At 39.5% G+C, this 16276-nt stretch overlaps 1 protein-coding gene across 49 annotated transcripts in view; it reads left to right on the top strand.

Moving 5' to 3' along the window:
- The window catches only part of RIMS1 (regulating synaptic membrane exocytosis 1), a 527235-nt gene that overhangs the window by 380398 nt on the left and 130561 nt on the right, over positions 1-16276 (top strand). For 12 of the 49 annotated variants that reach the window (XM_030555718.1, XM_030555727.1, XM_030555723.1 and 9 more), the window contains one exon: positions 5007-5078. The exons of 15 other annotated variants lie outside the window; for them this stretch is intronic. In XM_030555718.1, the coding sequence (XP_030411578.1) occupies positions 5007-5078 (72 nt within the window). Of the gene's footprint in view, positions 1-160; positions 239-5006; positions 5079-15648; positions 15832-16276 lie in introns of all 49 variants that reach the window. 22 more of the 49 variants (XM_030555702.1, XM_030555709.1, XM_030555707.1 and 19 more) reach the window with 4 other exon arrangements.

Raw genomic sequence — 16276 nt, forward strand, 5'->3', positions numbered from 1 at the left:
AACGAAAAAATAGGACATCAGAAATGCAGTTCAGTCAGTACTTAGAATGCTGTTGGTTTATATATTTTGACTGCATGTCTCCATCTTCACTGCATGTGACCATCTCTCTGTTTCTGTCCATTCTGTCCAATTCACTTCCATGTTTCCAAAATTTGTGAAGAACAAGGACGCTGGAGTCTTGCATTCCAAAACAAGACAGTATAAACCACCTAAGTGCTAAACCTGGAGCAACACAGAGGTATCCTTATTAAGTCAAATTTTAGTTCCAAGTAAATGAGTTATTGATTCTAATTTATGAACAGTGAACAATTTCCTTCCCTGACAACATTCTCTGTTATAAATATTTTATTTAATATGCTTTTTCATTCTCTTTGTAGCTAAATATAGATTATAGCTGTTTGTTTTTTCATACTAACGTATTTAACCTCTTTATATAGAGTACACTAAGTGGCTAAATTTGAACATGGAGTAAGTGTCCAGCATACACCCCTGTGTGCGTTCTGGACATCGGGTACAAGCATTAAAGTATAGGTCAGGTGCACAGCCCCTACTTATTCGTCCCATGAGCTGGGCACTGCAGTTTAGTCTGCATAGTTAAGGAGAGGGGTATTATAATTTGCTCTTGGAATAGGGTGGCAGCAAATCACCAGCCTCCAGAACAAGGGGGGAGCACAACATAAATTGTGACTCAAGGTGTGCTCCTCCAGAAGCAGACCAGAGAACTAATTGTGACAGTTTCAGTTCTTCCCTTGCTCAGTTGGGAAGCAGTAAGTTTCTTCAGCCCTTTTTAGGGAGTAGCTTATTCCTGCCTGTGTTCCCAGCACATAAACAGGTGGAACCAGGGCTCTTACTATTCCCAGTCCTTCTCTTCCATCTTGTTTGTAGTGAGGAGAATCAGGCACTGATTCTGTGGGTACTTCCCCCCCACACACACACACACACTGCAGCAATAGTCACAATCTGAGCAGGGCCAGCTGGGAGTAAGAGGAAGGTGGTCTTTCTCTGCTGAATAGTCCTCTAAGGGCTGAGACATCTAGCCCATGAGTAGGCCCATTGAACTAATTAAACTCGGTGGGGCTACTCAGATACTTAAAGAAAAACACATACTTCCTTGCTCTGGGACCTTCAAAGACAATTGCAGCATCTGTAAAGAATCTTAAATACTAACACAGATCTCCTGATTTATGCTTCTTAATTTTGGCTGCATATAGGAGAGTAAAAGAATTATGTAAGGAAAATAAATGCAACAGAAGTTTAAAGTACAGAGCATGGTGGGGGAACAGGATTGCACCTGTTAACTAATTTTTTAGAGTATTTTTTTTGAAAACTTACATGATTTTAGTCACTAGAATACAACTGCTAACAGGATCTTCATTAATGCAAAATTAGTTTAAGAGGTGTTTGCATTTTCTGTTCCTACCTGTGAAACATACCATATAATGGTTTAATCCTAATCAAACATTGCAATAGCTTGAGGAGAAGATGAAAATAATCTTTGATCAATTATTTTAACTGTAATTTACTCTGATGTCTGTATATGCAATTTCCAGTTCAGACACTGAGTTTCTTCTTATTTTCCCCAAGGTCTAAAATACAAATCCTGAAATGTCTCTTTCATCTTACTTTTATTTCTGCATTTTACCTGCCTAGCTTACTGCATGAAGTTGATTTTATCAACATCAATTCCTTGTGCATCTCACCAAGTCTTATTTCCTTTGTCAAATAGAATTTGGGGGTTGTCAACATTCCTTGTGCAACAGTTGGCAAACAATCAATCTCTCCTTTTTTTTTACCACATTTGAATGGCTGTCTGCATTGGTTACCTCTCAGGGTATGTTTACACAGGATTTTGGAGCAAGTTGCCCAGCTTGGCTCAACCAACTTGGGTTAGCATGGCTTGCACTAATGTTCTAAAAATAGCTGTATAGCGAGTGCTTTGAAGTTGTGGTCCTGTTGACCAGCACTTGAGAGGCTTACTCTCCACTCAGTACAAGATGCTGTGTAGACATACCCATGAAGGCTAACCTTTGTGTATTTAAGGGAACACTGATGGCCACATCCCATAGAGAGAGCTGGATATCAGATGTTTCCTGGTCTCATTCTGTAACAGAGTTAAAAATGAATACAACTCCACAAAAGCAAAGAGCATTGAACATATAAAATGTTTCACACACAAATGTTTGAAAGCACCTTGCAGTATAGCAATAGAAATTAACAGGAGCTGACTTGTAAATACTGATACGAACAAAGAATTATAAATAATAGTGAAAAGCACGTTCCACAGATTCAGAGCCCATGTAGAGATTCCTGATAATATATTTTCAATTTCTGAATCATGATGGTGAAAGCATGCACGGAAAATACTCTTCAGTTATTGGGCTTGCCTCCTCCTCTGTATAACAGTGGCACTTAGAGCCCTAGTCATGGACCAGCATCCCATTGTGCTAGGCACTGTACAAACAGAACAAAAAGATGGTCCTTGCTCACAAACATCTTACAACCTATGTATAAGTCAAGAAACAACCAATAGATACAGACAGATGGGAGTGTACAATCATGTACACCACTTACTGTATATCTCTGTGGTACCCAATTCAATCAAATTATACAGTCACATTTCTGCTTTTGACTCTAATGAAAGGGGGCAACATATCAGCTGTTGATCTCTTTATGTCCTCGATTTGGCTATCAACTGCAAGTCCATAATCTTTATCTTGGGCTCAGCTGTGTTTCCCCCTTCCTGGGGCAGTCCTTTTCATGGTGCCATAGTCTGCATTGAGATAACCTGCACATAGAAGGCCTTAATCTCTACTTAAACAGTTTTATGCTGTTGTAATTCACTGACCTCAGGCAAGTGGTGGGAGGGATAGCTTGGTGGTTTGAGCATTGGCCTACTAAACCCAGGATTATGAGTTCAATCCTTGAAGGGGCCATTTAGGGATCTGGGGCAAAAATCTGTCTGGGAATTGGTCCTGCTTTGAGCAGGGGGTTGGACTAAATGACCTTCTGAGGTCCCTTCCAGTCCTGGTATTCTATGACAAGTTATTTCTGATTGACACTGGTTCTGTGAGAACAGCACCAGATTTTATCTACCTTCAAGGCTGAACTTTTCATGTAAGTTGCATATAAATGACAAGAAAGCTGAATTTGGTGATTTTTCCAAACACCCACTGCAATGCCTTGAATGAGAACAAGAAATCCCTCAACTTCATGAAAATGTACCTATCTCATAGAGCTGGAAGGGACCCTGAAAGGTCATTGAGTCCAGCCCCCTGCCTTCACTAGCAGGGCCAAGTACTGATTTTGCCCCAGATCTCTAAGTGGCCCCCTCAAGAGCTGAACTCACAACCATGGGTTTAGCAGGCCAATACACAAACCACTGAGCTATCCCCATGGAACACATTTCGGCCTCAATGACATTGCCATAACAGTGTAGAAATTGCCCTGGTATCTCCATATTCTTCTCTATAGAAGTGTTTTTATTTTACACAAATTATAACAGCCAGGTCAGACACAAAGAATAGTACTAGTGTGCAGGAGAATTTTCCTGCAAACTTGATGTCATTTACATAATTTTGCAGGCTTGAAATTACTGTTCATTGGCCTGGACATCACAGGAAGAAAGGTAAAACACTAGGAATATGGTTTAATGATGGCAACTTTAGTAACACATCTGGGAAACTATCCTGCAGTAATTCATCCAGTGAAGGTCCACCAGTGTTCACCCCCAAAACTTTTATCCTGCTCCAAACACTGTTGCTGGGACCTCATGGCACTCTCCTCATACAAAGGTTGAGGATGTGAAGGAAATCCTCTCCCTTCCAAATAGTAGGAGACCCAGCCTCTTTCCTCATCTTCTTTAAGGGAATCTCTTTGCTAATACTAATTCCAAGTCTGGTTTATTAGGATCCTCTACTGAACAAGTACCTGCACTGGACACTTGTCAGATAGTGACAACATGAGCACCCTACAACCTACCCTGTTCACCAGCTCCCTGAGCTGCTGAGAGGAAGCTAAGCCCTACAAACCACCCAGGCCAGTGATGGGAAAATTCTTTCCCAGCCCCAAAAGGTGACTAGTGAAATGCCCATAGCAAAGTCACTGAAAATCGGACCAACTCTACTGCTTAAGGAATAGCTGATCTAGCCTTCAGCTAGGTTAAGATAGACAAACTATGGCCCAGCAAATGCACATTTTATATAATCAGGTAAAGAGTTGGCTGTTGGAAATTGGGAAACAAACAAAATTTCAGTCTCAGCTCTCTTCTGGCTCTTTATAAAAGATATATATGGAAAAGGTATAAGGAAGCTAACTAAATTTATGTGACCCAATTACATATTTTTAAAAAATGGGTTTAGACATATGTTCTGATACCAACCAGTTAATATGTAATAGAAAGAATTATTGAATTGTTAGAAGTTTTCCAAAAATTTTAGCAATCTTAGTACAGTAAAATAAGACTAAGTTTTACTAATATACAGTGTAATTTATACTTGATCTTCATTACAATATTTTGTTTTCTTCGTTACTTGAAAAAGTGATTTTAAAATATTTGTCAGATTTACATTTGAGTGTTCTATTACTTCCCAGTCCTTTCTGCAACTGCTCTTTCTTGCAGCACTATTTTCTTGTCAAGGGAGGACCTAGGAGCTACTGTAGGGGTCATTTCTAATCCTGTGAGAAGTCTTGTTAAAAAGTGATGCAACTACCTACCTACCCCAAGAGTTTGAACTAATTATCTTTTTCTTCTCTAGCATTGAGTGAGGTCTCCTGTTTGGCAACTCACTGCCTTCACACCAGCAAGCCTGAACTAATTTAATGCTATAATAGAAAAGGATCTTGTGATTTAAACTACTAATTCAACAGCCCATTCATAAAGATAGCTATCATTTTTCCATCTGTCAACTACTTTTCATTATCATTATAATACATAATTAAAGCTTTATTCTTCATATTCCCTGTATCTTTTCTTCTTTTTTCATTTTTTTTGACATCTCATTTCACAGGCAGTCCAGAAAAGTGGAAAGATATAACAGCCAAAAACAGACTAGGAAAGACTCCGCATCTGAAACAGAAAGGTAGGATTGATGCAGCAACCTTCTCTCTTAGTCAAATTGATTCCAGTGCCCCCGCTGCTACTTTAAATGTCACCTGTAAAACACTAAATGTATAAAATTACTAAAACAAAGTAATTCATGCTGCCTTAGTTTAAAGTACTGATGAGCCCACATCTATGTTACAGGATTGTCATTGCCTGGTATGTTGTCCTCATACATGTTATATCATAGTATAGAAGTTTTCTGGCTTTCCTCATTTATGGATAAACTCGTAGGTCAAGATCAAAAGTCACTTTTGTGTAAATTTAATTATTCAAATCCTTCACCCATTAAGTCCTGGAAGTTTTGGCACTGAATCTCTAGGATCAGGATGTATGTATAATATGTTGAAGCCGTGAAAGATTGCTCTGTTGAATGTCACCATTGATATTTCTTCCTGTTTTTTTACATTTTAAAAATAATTTTGACAGACAAATCTATGTACAAAATGTGAAGCTAACAATAAATAATTGCAAAACAGATTCTCTTAATATAACATAAAAGTTGCACAATTGAAGTTGCAAAAATTAAAGGATTGCCACATTCAAATAGCAATGTTAATATGGACATGCTGTACATCCTTTATTTTCTGAGGTATCCATTTCACCTTTTAAATAGAAATATATTAAAAGACATGTATAGAAAATACTACAGTTTGCAATTATGCAATGTTAATATTGCTGCTGGAATTTCGACTTTGCTTTTATTGAGTTTTACTGTGAATTTATTGTGATTTTAACTTTCACCTCCTGTGCTTTAATAATATAGGCATTTTGCACCCAGGTTCTTCATTTTAATAAAAAACAGCAAGGAAAAGAAAAATATGTGCTTAATAATGGTAGTATTCTACAGTTAGGTTTAAGTGCACATCTTGATGAGATAGTGAAAGAGGGGTAAGATTCCACTTTTGCTGGAGACAGATTTCTGTAAGGCTGGGTCAACAGGGCAGCAGAACATATTTACACTATGAGAGGTGAATAGCTGCATTGAAAAAAAGATAAACGATTAATTTTGTTTTTAAACAAAAAGCTTTTATTTCATATAATGTAGTAAAAATTGCAGACGGATTGCAGATTCCACTGAATCTTTAATTTTTTCCCCCAACACCTATGATTTTCTATGCTTAGTCTAAAAGTAGGAGGATTTTTGCTTTTTTTCTTGTTTCATTTTATTTTTTATATTTTTTTATTTTCCTGTCCCAGTAAAAGCTCCTGTGCCAGGGCAAGCACAGATAATATGCGTTGTAAATTATTGCCCTAATTAAGTCGATAGATGTTTTAGCATTAATTTCAGTGGGGCCAGGATTTAACACTATGTTTTAAAAATGGTTCAGTGCTTTATTATGCTGTGCTAAAAAACTTAATGGATGCCCACTGTGCATACTGAAAACTTGCTTATATGCTTATAAGTTGAGTTTCAATTTTCCTCTAAAGATAGACAAATCATACAACTCTTAGTGAATAGAATGTTCTTACTAAACTTCAAATTTCAGCCATTTTTGCTATAGCCTTGTGCTTTATATGTTTGTGCTTTAAAAGAGGGTATTTATATATTTTTACAACGGGAAAAATGTGTATGTCTCATGTATTGTAAGAAAGAAAAAGAATTTGTCCCATGGTTTTAAAAAAAAAACAAACAAACCTTCAAGCAAAGGGTAAGTACAGAAATGAGTAATAGCTATCATTTCCCATGGCTCTTGATGGGACTGAAGCCAGATAGCCATCCTCCCTGAGGGCAATCTCTTATGGTATATGGTTAAGAAACTGGACAGGACACTCAGAGGAAAGACAGTGTGGGAGAAATGATGGAAACTTAGGTTACAGGGGGAATAAAGGGTGCCAGAGAGGGAGGATAAGAGGGGAAGGAGGGCAAAGGAGAGGGAAGGATAATATGCAGAGTAAGCAAATGAGCATAGGAGCCACATGGGGAAGAAGAGAATCTGAGGGAGCATGCAGAGGGAGATATGAGTGGTCAAGGAGGTGTATTGAGAGTAAAGAGAGATAGGATGGTGCTAAGGGAATGGGATGGAGATAGAATGGCTTTTGCTATCACCACAGGGAATTAGACAGGACAAGTGAAGTCCCTCTCTGCACTAGCGTTTGGGCAGGCCCGTATTTCTGTGTGTTTATTTAAGGGTGATTTTGAACCTGAAATAATCATACACAGACTGAGGGTGGGCTGCTTCCTTCTAAAGGATCAAAAATCATAACACAAAACAACCTCCCCCCACACACACACAACTGATTTTAAAACATCTAATGATTTGTATGCTAATCTCATGATCGGGGCTCATGATTTTTGATCATTTGGGATTTGCAACTGTTTCAAATGGAGAGAAACTGTTCTGCAGAGAATGTGAATCTGGTATATTTTGTTGGACGTCTGAAAGCTACAAATGTAAGCTTATAAAATATACTTTGCATTTACATTCTAATGAACAGACTTGTAATTATATTACATTAAGATGTGGTATATTTTTTGTCTACAACAAGCTATTTTTTCCCAATAAGAAATTAACCTATATCTGAGATCCAAACTTTACTCACCATTTTAAAGTTTTGATAGCACTTGCACGAAACAGGAAACATAAAATGCTTACACATTTAGTTAGCCTTCTTTTATGTTTTTGTGAGCACATTTGAGACTGGATACATCTGTGATATATATAATAGCTTTGCACTGATTTATATATGCAGGATTTAATGGATTTGTAGCTTGGTACTTCAGTGTCATGGCCTCTGTTGTGTTAAAATCCAGTTATCCGGCAGTCAGTCTCCTTATAGCTACAACAATCATCACTTAAAGTATCTGAGTGATATTTTTTACTAATGTGACACTTGTTGTTAGGGGAGGTCAGGAAGATTATCAAAACCATTCTGGACTTTTTGAAATATTTCTTTGCCGTTTAAAAAGCATCCATGTCACTAAGTACTCCTTTACCTCCTAGTTGAAGATAGACAGTTCCTCTTTCTGATAATGCCACAGGAGGGGGAACCTGGGCTGCAGAAACAGCAGCAGCCCAGGGAATGGTAAATTCTGCCTCTCCCTTTTGCTTCTTAATGGTTCATCATGTCATGATGAGGAATCTGTCACCTGCACTATGGTGTATTTATCTGGTTTTAGCGAAATAATCAACTAATTTAGACATTCAGTACAAAGATGTCTACACAGGACTGAGTGCTCTGATTTATTACTTCATCATAATCTTAATACCGCAACAGTACCATCAGGTAGCTTAGTTAATATGCTAGACAATTCATACTCGTCCAGTAGCAAATACTGCACTAGACCAATCCTCCTCGAGGTATGCTCTTCTCTCCACCACAAAAGAACCAGGCTGGGGACTTCCAGAGGATTATCTTCAAATCAGCTCAGCCTGCCTGCCCCCGCCACAGGTCAGGCATGCAGCACCAACACAGTCCCCTAATTTCCATCATGATTGACACCAAGATCGGTAGCTGGGATAGAAATAGTGTCCTTAGGACCATCCATTTTCCGTCAGGAGGTCAGTTACAATTGTTCAGACCTTGCTGTTTTGAAAGTTGCTTAAAGAAGACAAAGTAAAGATCGAATGAAAGCAAGAGGCACTTATTGTCCAAATTGCACTCTACCAAGTATTCCCATTAATCAGCAGTTGTAATAGGATGTCCAACATCCTACTTCTTACAGCATTCTGTATAACCACCCTTTGACGTTTTATACATGGCTTAGTTCCTGTGTTTATTAGGGAATCTCAGCAGATCAGCACCTGATGAATTATCAGTCAGCTCTGTTCAAGTCGTTGACAGGGATTAAAGGTTTTCTTGCTAATGCTATTCAGTGCTTCATTTGTGCCAGGGCTTGCCGGGGCTGAGCTCCAGCACCTCTGGGCTTTCTGTGTCAGTTATGGAAGAAGAGAAATTGCTTCAGCCCTAGCACCTCATTGCTTGAGCACAGCACCCCTTTCGTTACAAATTAAGCACTGATGCCATTAGATAATTTCTAGGTTAGTCTCCAGGGTGGGATGCAGTAAAATAGTTTAAGATCTGGGCAGCATGCTGGGAATAACCAAAAGCATAGGCACTGACCCCAAGGGTGCTCCGGGGCTGGAGCACCCATGCGGAAAAATTAGGTGCGTGCTCTGCACCCACCGGCAGCCAAGCTCCCCGCCATGCCCCACCTCACCTCCTCCTACACCTCTGCCTCCTCCCCTGAGTTCACTGCATCCCAGCTCCCCTGCCTACCTCCCAGCGCTTGCTGCCACCAAACAGCAGTAGCAAGCTCCGGGAGGGAGTGGGAAGGAGTGGGAACATGGCGAGCTCAGGGGGGGAGGTGGGGCCAGGGCAGGGATTTGGGGAAGGAGTCAAATGGGGCAGGGAGGGGACAGGGTTGGGGTGGGGACTTCGGGGAAGGGGTTGGAATGGTGTGGGAGGGGGCAGAAGGGGGCAGGGCAGGGGTGGAGTCAGGGCAGGGCTGGTGGCAAAGGGGAGTCAAGCACCAACTGGCGCCATTAGAAGTTGGCGCCTGTGACAAAAGCTCCATTATCCTCAGTACCATCATGAGTCCACCTCATGATCCTGACTGGGATTGGATCCACTTCTGTTTCAAATGCCTGAAACCTCTCTCTAACCATAAATGAAATAGGAGATTGGTAATATAGTTATTGGTACAGAAGACAAAATAAGCTTTAAGAGAGATGCTAAATGCTACAAAAAACAACAAACTAAATGCTTTGCCCATGAGGTCTTTGGAGTCTCTGGGCTAAGGTATCCTGTGTATAAAGTAGCATATGTTCACGTAATAAAATACTACTATAATTCATATATATAAGGATGCTAAATTAAGGCTGCACGGAGGAAGCTTTTCCTAACTTTTGAGTGCTTGGCTTTGTAACCTTAATAGTATTCTTTTAATGCGGTTTTTTTATGTGTGATTTCTTTTTTTTTTTTTTTAAAAGCACACTGAAAAAAGATAAATTCCATCATGTAGCACCATACTGACACCCACAGGGGTCAGCAGCAGGATTGGAACCTTTAGATTCACTGCTCAAACCTTCATCTCTTGTGCTAATGGAGTAATTAATAGCAGTAGAGGGTGGTCAGCCCCTGCAAGGGAAGGGGGATGGGACACATTACCAGTAGATTTTATAAATATTTGCTGATATCAGAGCAATAGTGAAACTCAGGAATTTTGTGTTCCATTCCAGGCTCTAGAGGGAAAAATGCTGTGGTGGGTGCAGACCTAAGCTTGATCTCTCCTTCCCCATCCCCTCCAACTTGTCCCAGTTCTTCTCCTCTGCACCCCTGTTGGAAAGGCACTAGAGCATCTCAAGATTTCCAGTATTTTTAACATCGTCAGACCAATTTATTTTTCCCTAGCCTCATTCTCAGAAATGGCTAATCTGTTTTGTCTGAAATTTTCAAAAAAATACTGAGACAGTCACCTGGCATGGAAGATTTCAGTTGAAGTGATAGAAACTAGCCAAGTTATAAGCAACTGAAAACTAAGTCTTATAATGGGAAGTATCTGGCAGCCTTAATAAAATAAATTAATAAATATTATTATTATTGTTGTTATATATTATTTATATTATTGAAGCACCTAAGAGCCCCAGTAGCACCCCATTGTATTGGACAAACATGTACTTTCAAATTAAGTATAAGATGAGAGAAAACAGAGGGATGCTGACAAATTCGGGATTACGAGGAAACGGTGATCTAATATCATCAAAGATAGACAGACACAGGGTGGGGGAAGGGGTGTAACATACAAGCAGAGTAATCAATGTAATGGCAGCAAATGGGATACTTGTTCCACAATTATTGTTTTGGAGTGAGAGGGTTATTTAGTAGGGGAGCGGCTAAATGTAAAGAAAGGGGAAGGAATGGGTAAGGAGGACAGAAAAGGGAACAGGAGGAGGGACAGATGCAGAATGAAGCTGAAGGGAAGGGATGGTGAAAAGGGAGAAGAAGGAGAGGGTTAGAACAAACAGCCAATTAGAACAGGACAGAGAAAATCACAGCGTATTCTGCAATGCTGACTGGAATGTCCAGAGGTTCAAAGGTCCCTGCTCCCTCCGTCCCCCACCCCCCCCCGTGGCATTTCTGTCTCCTGATTGAGGAGTTATTAGAGGAGGTTTTGGAACAAATTAATAAATTAAACATTAATAAGTCACCAGAAACCAGATGCTATTCACCCAAGAGTTCTGAAGGAACTGAACTGTGTAATTACAGAAAGGCTAATTTCAGTTTCTGTGCCAGATGACTGGAGGATAGCTAATGTGACTCCAATTTTTTAAAAAGGCTCCAGAGGTGATCCCAGCAATTACAGGTGGTGAGCCGAACTTCGGCAGATTGGTTGAAACTGTAGTAAAGAACACAATTTGTTGGGGGAAGACTCAGCATGTGTTTTGTAAAGGGAAATTATGCCTCACCAATCTACTAGAATTCTTTGAGTGGGTCAATAAGCATGTGGACATGGGTGATCCAGTGGATATAGTGTACTTAGATTTTCAGAAAGCCTTTGACAAGGTCCCTCACTAAAGGCTCTTAAGAAAAGTAAGCTGTTATGAGATAAGATGAAAGGTCCTCTCCTGGATCAATAACTGGTTAAAAGATCGGAAAGAAAGGGCAGGAATAAATGGTCAGTTTTCAGACTGGAGAGAGGTAAATAGTGGTGTCCCCAGGGTTCTGTACTGGGCCTAGTCCTATTTAACATATTCATAAATGATCTGGGAAAAAGGGTAAACAGGGACGTGGAAAAATTTGCAGATGATACAAAACTACTCAAGATAGTTAAGTCCAAAGCAGACTGTGAAGAGTTACAAAGGGATCTCACAAAACTGGGTGACGGGGCTACAAAATTACAGATGAAATTTAATATTGATAAATGCAAAGTAATGCAAATTGGAAAACATAATCCCAACTATACATATAAAATAATCGGGTCTAAATTAGCTGTTATGACTCAAGAAAGAGATCTTGGAGTCACTGTGGATAGTTCTCTGAAAACATTCACTCAATGTGCAGCAGCAGTCAAAACAGCAAACAGAATGTTGGGAATCATTAAGAAAGCGATAGATAATAAGACAGAACATATCATATTGCCTCTACATAAATCCATGGTACGCCCACACCTTGAATACTGCATGCGGATATGGTCACCCCAATTCAAAAAAAGATCTATTGGAATTGAAAAAGGTTCAGAAAAGGGCAACAAAAATGATTAGAGGTATAGAACAGCTTCCATATGAGGAGAGATTAATAAGACTGAGTTTTCAGCTGGGAAAAGAGACTACTAAGGGTGGTTATGTTTGAGGTCTATAAAACCATGATTGGTGTGTAGAAAGTAAATGAGGAAGTGTTTATTCCTCAAACACAAGAACGAGGGGTCACCAAACGAAATTAATAGGCAGCAGGTTTAAAACAAACCAAAAGAAGTACTTTTTTACACAACGCATAGTCAGTCTGTGGAACTCGTCAGAGGATGTTGTGAAGGGTTCAAAAAAGAACAAGATAAATCCATGGACAATAGGTCCATCAATCTCTATTAGCCAGGATGGGCAGGGGATGGTGTCCCTAGCCTATATTTGCCATAAGCTGGGAATGGGCAACAAGGAATGGATTACTTGATGATTACCTGTTCTGTTCATTCCTTCTGGGGCACCTGACATTGGCTATTGTCAGAAGATAAGATACTGAGCTAGATGGACCCAATATAGCTGACCCAATATAGCTGTTCTTATGTTCTTATATCTGGCTCCTCTCTGCAGCCCACATGGTGGAGTGGAGGAAAGGTACTGTCTGGGTTCTAGTGCCACCAAAGTGTCAGGGTCTCCCCAGCTCAGTTTTGGGTCCAGCAGAGTGCTGTGGGGAAGAAGAGTGGCCCTGGCTCAGCCTCATTTTACTCCCTGCCTTCCAGTGCAGCAATCTACTTCTACCAGATGGAGTCTCTGGCTAGAAATGCACAACTCAGCCACCCAGATAACCTTAGCTCTGGCCTGTTGTTCCATCATGCAATAAGCATCTGATTATGATTAATGTGTTATTGTAGCTGTGTTGATCCCAGGATATTAGATAAACAAGATGGGTGAGGTAATATATTTTATTAGACCTATTTCTGTTGGTGAGAAAGACAAGCTATCAAGCTTACACAGAGCTCTTTTTCAGCTCTGGGCAGGTACTCAGAGTGTCCCAGCTAAATACAAGTTGGAACAGATTGTTTAGCATACGTAGTTAATGCATATTGTAAGAGACTATTCAAGGTGAAGAGGCCAGTTAATACCAAGCTCATCATCAGCACCAACCTCCCACAGACCAGAACCCACCAATGCAAAATGGCACCAGACCCTGCCAGAATAACAGATGCAAAACTTATAAATATGTCTCCACAGCAATGACAATCAATACTTACCAACAACACACCTTTCAAGATCTACATATGCCATATATCACAACACATGATATACCCCAGTAAGAGCTATGTTGGTGAAATGAGACAATCACTAGGCTCTTGAATGAACTCACAGAAAAATGATAAAAGACAAAAATGCCATCTTACCCTTTCACAAAGCTATCAAGGCATATCTGACCTCTCAGCACTTAGCCTAAAAGGAAACCTGCAAAACCTTGGTGAGTCTATTAACTTAAATTCATAACTTTACTAGACACTAAAAATCATGGACTCAGTAAAGACACTGGATTTATGGCTTATTTCAACAACTTGAAATGCACTAACTCCCAGTTTTTGTCCTTTAACAGCGGTAGTGTTAATTGTCCATTTCATCTTGGTCTCTTTCACCAACAGCAAGTGGTCCAATAAAAGATACTGTCTGACCCACCATGTCTTTTTGATTATGACTGAAGCATTGTAGTGTGTTTGGACCCATTTTAGATTGAATTGATACTGAATGGGACTGAGACCACTGGCTACCCTCGGTTAACGAAATGGACATTGTCCCCCATTGTTCCCAATGAAAATAAAGCCAAGCGGCCCTCAGGAAAGATGATAGCCCTCTATGATTTATAGAGGTGAAGATGAACAAGTGAATGGAGGCTGTGGCTGTCTTTACAGTGGGTACTCAGTTATTCAAAGGACTGAGTTTTAATTAAGTTTACCTCATAAATTCTCAGAAAATTCATTCTATACCTGAGAGAAAGTGGTGTAATTTTGGGGAGGATATATTTTCTTTTTCATACGTAAAGAAGCAGAATACCTGCTTTAAGTGTAGCTCAAGTTTAACTGTAGTTGGAGTTGTAACTGGACTTCCAAGAAATGTATTGTTTCTCTAGAGGTGACCCCAAAGCCAAACTAAGTAGCATAGAATAGTACATTCTGGAACTACAAAAATAATAGCAAAAAATTCTAGTCCTAAAAAGGTTACTGGTACACTTCTATCCCAATATAATGTGACCCGATATAACATGAATTCGGATATAATGCAGTAAAGCAGCGCTCTAGGGGTGTGTGGCTGCGCACTCTGGCAGATCAAAGCAAGTTCGATATAACACAGTTTCACCTATAACACGGTAAGATTTTTTGGCTCCCGAGGACAGCATTATATCGGGGTAGAGGTGTATATAGGATTCCACCAGAAATAAAAGGAGAACAGGTAAGTGTATATTGGGAGTGGGCAGGTGTACGGACAGTCCTTTGTTTATGCTGGGATTTTTAACTTATGAATGGGTGCTAGTGGCTGTAGTTTAGAAGTCGGAAAAAATAAATTAACAAATAAAATATTATAAACAGAAGTAGTGAGAAGGCTCAATTCAAAAGTGTCCTAAACAACAATGCGTTTTATGGAATGTCACACAGTTGTGAAAAGCAGAAAAGAATTAAAAAGTCACAATTTGTTAATTTAAAAGTTAATTTTATTTTCTTACTTACTCATAGTTCAGGTGATTATATTTAACATTGCTATATTATATTTAACATTGTTATACTGAGGTCATTAATAAACTGTACTTCATTTTTACTTTAATACAATTTTCATTATTAGTCCTGCAGAATTATATCTCTAATTTAGACCCCAGGTCAGCAAAATGCTTCAGCACATATCTAATTTTAAACACGAGTTGTCCCCAAGAGGCTAGTGAGGTTATACACGTGCTTAGGTACCTTACTGACCTGGGGTCGTCATGGGAATTCAGGTAAAATTTTAACACCAATAAAAATGTGCATTTTGAAAACACGTGTACTGTGGTTAAAAGTAGGCTTTGATATATTTTTTTCTGTAATGCGGGTACTTCATCAGTATTTTCCAGATGTGCCTTAGTCTTCATTAGTCTTCAAGTAACTGAAGATGAAGCTAGTATTTTTTGCCAACCAGCTGTTAAATTCAGTGCAATTTATGAACTATAGGTTTACATGGCTTAGGTATCTGCAGTGAGGGTTTTTCTGTTTATCATTTTGAAAACAGAATTGTAGGTTGAATTAATCATTTTTCAGAGTCTGACAATGTGAGCATGTATCTTATTAAGCAGGCTTTCGGTTGCTTTCACTGGTGGAGGGAGGCATGGGGAATCTTATGTGGAGCTAATGACTGAACAATTTCTTTTTGGCCCTAATGTTTTAGGGTTCTGCTACCATGTCTTTCTAGAAGGGGACTTCCAACCCCAAGAACAACTGAGCAGCCAGTCATTAGGGGAAAACATCACACTCGCTCAAGGTCGAGTGAGCATTCTAGTATCAGACCATTATGCTCTGTACATCATCTAGTTCCAGGAGGGTCGGCGCCACCTTCTCCACTTCTGACAAGGTTCCTATTAAATGTACAGCACAGCATTCATGTCCTACCTCCCAGATGTCACTGTGATGTCGTACTTTCCCGAGTATATACGGTGCATTCACTCTTTCTAGCACGCTACTATAATCCTTTCTCCATGGTACTTACACTTCTCCCATATCCTCTACTCCGTCTATCTTCACTGTCCAGATGGTGCTTTTGACTGTTGAATTATACAATTATGGAACATGAGAGTTAAAATTTGACTGTTTTGTCCTTCCATTGTTTTGTTTATGTACTCATATGAAAACTTGCAAAATATTTTGTTTTTAAAATGTGCTGTAAGTAACACACAATTTCCACACAATTAACTCTTGCTTTACAGCAGCAGGTTAAGAGAAAGTCATTTGGCCTATGCAATACTGATTGCTAATGCTCATCATCTGCAGTTTGTTAACTTGTATTAATGTTTCTCAGA

Source organism: Gopherus evgoodei, chromosome 3 (genome assembly GCF_007399415.2).
Source record: "Gopherus evgoodei ecotype Sinaloan lineage chromosome 3, rGopEvg1_v1.p, whole genome shotgun sequence".
Taxonomy (NCBI): Eukaryota; Metazoa; Chordata; order Testudines; family Testudinidae; genus Gopherus; species Gopherus evgoodei.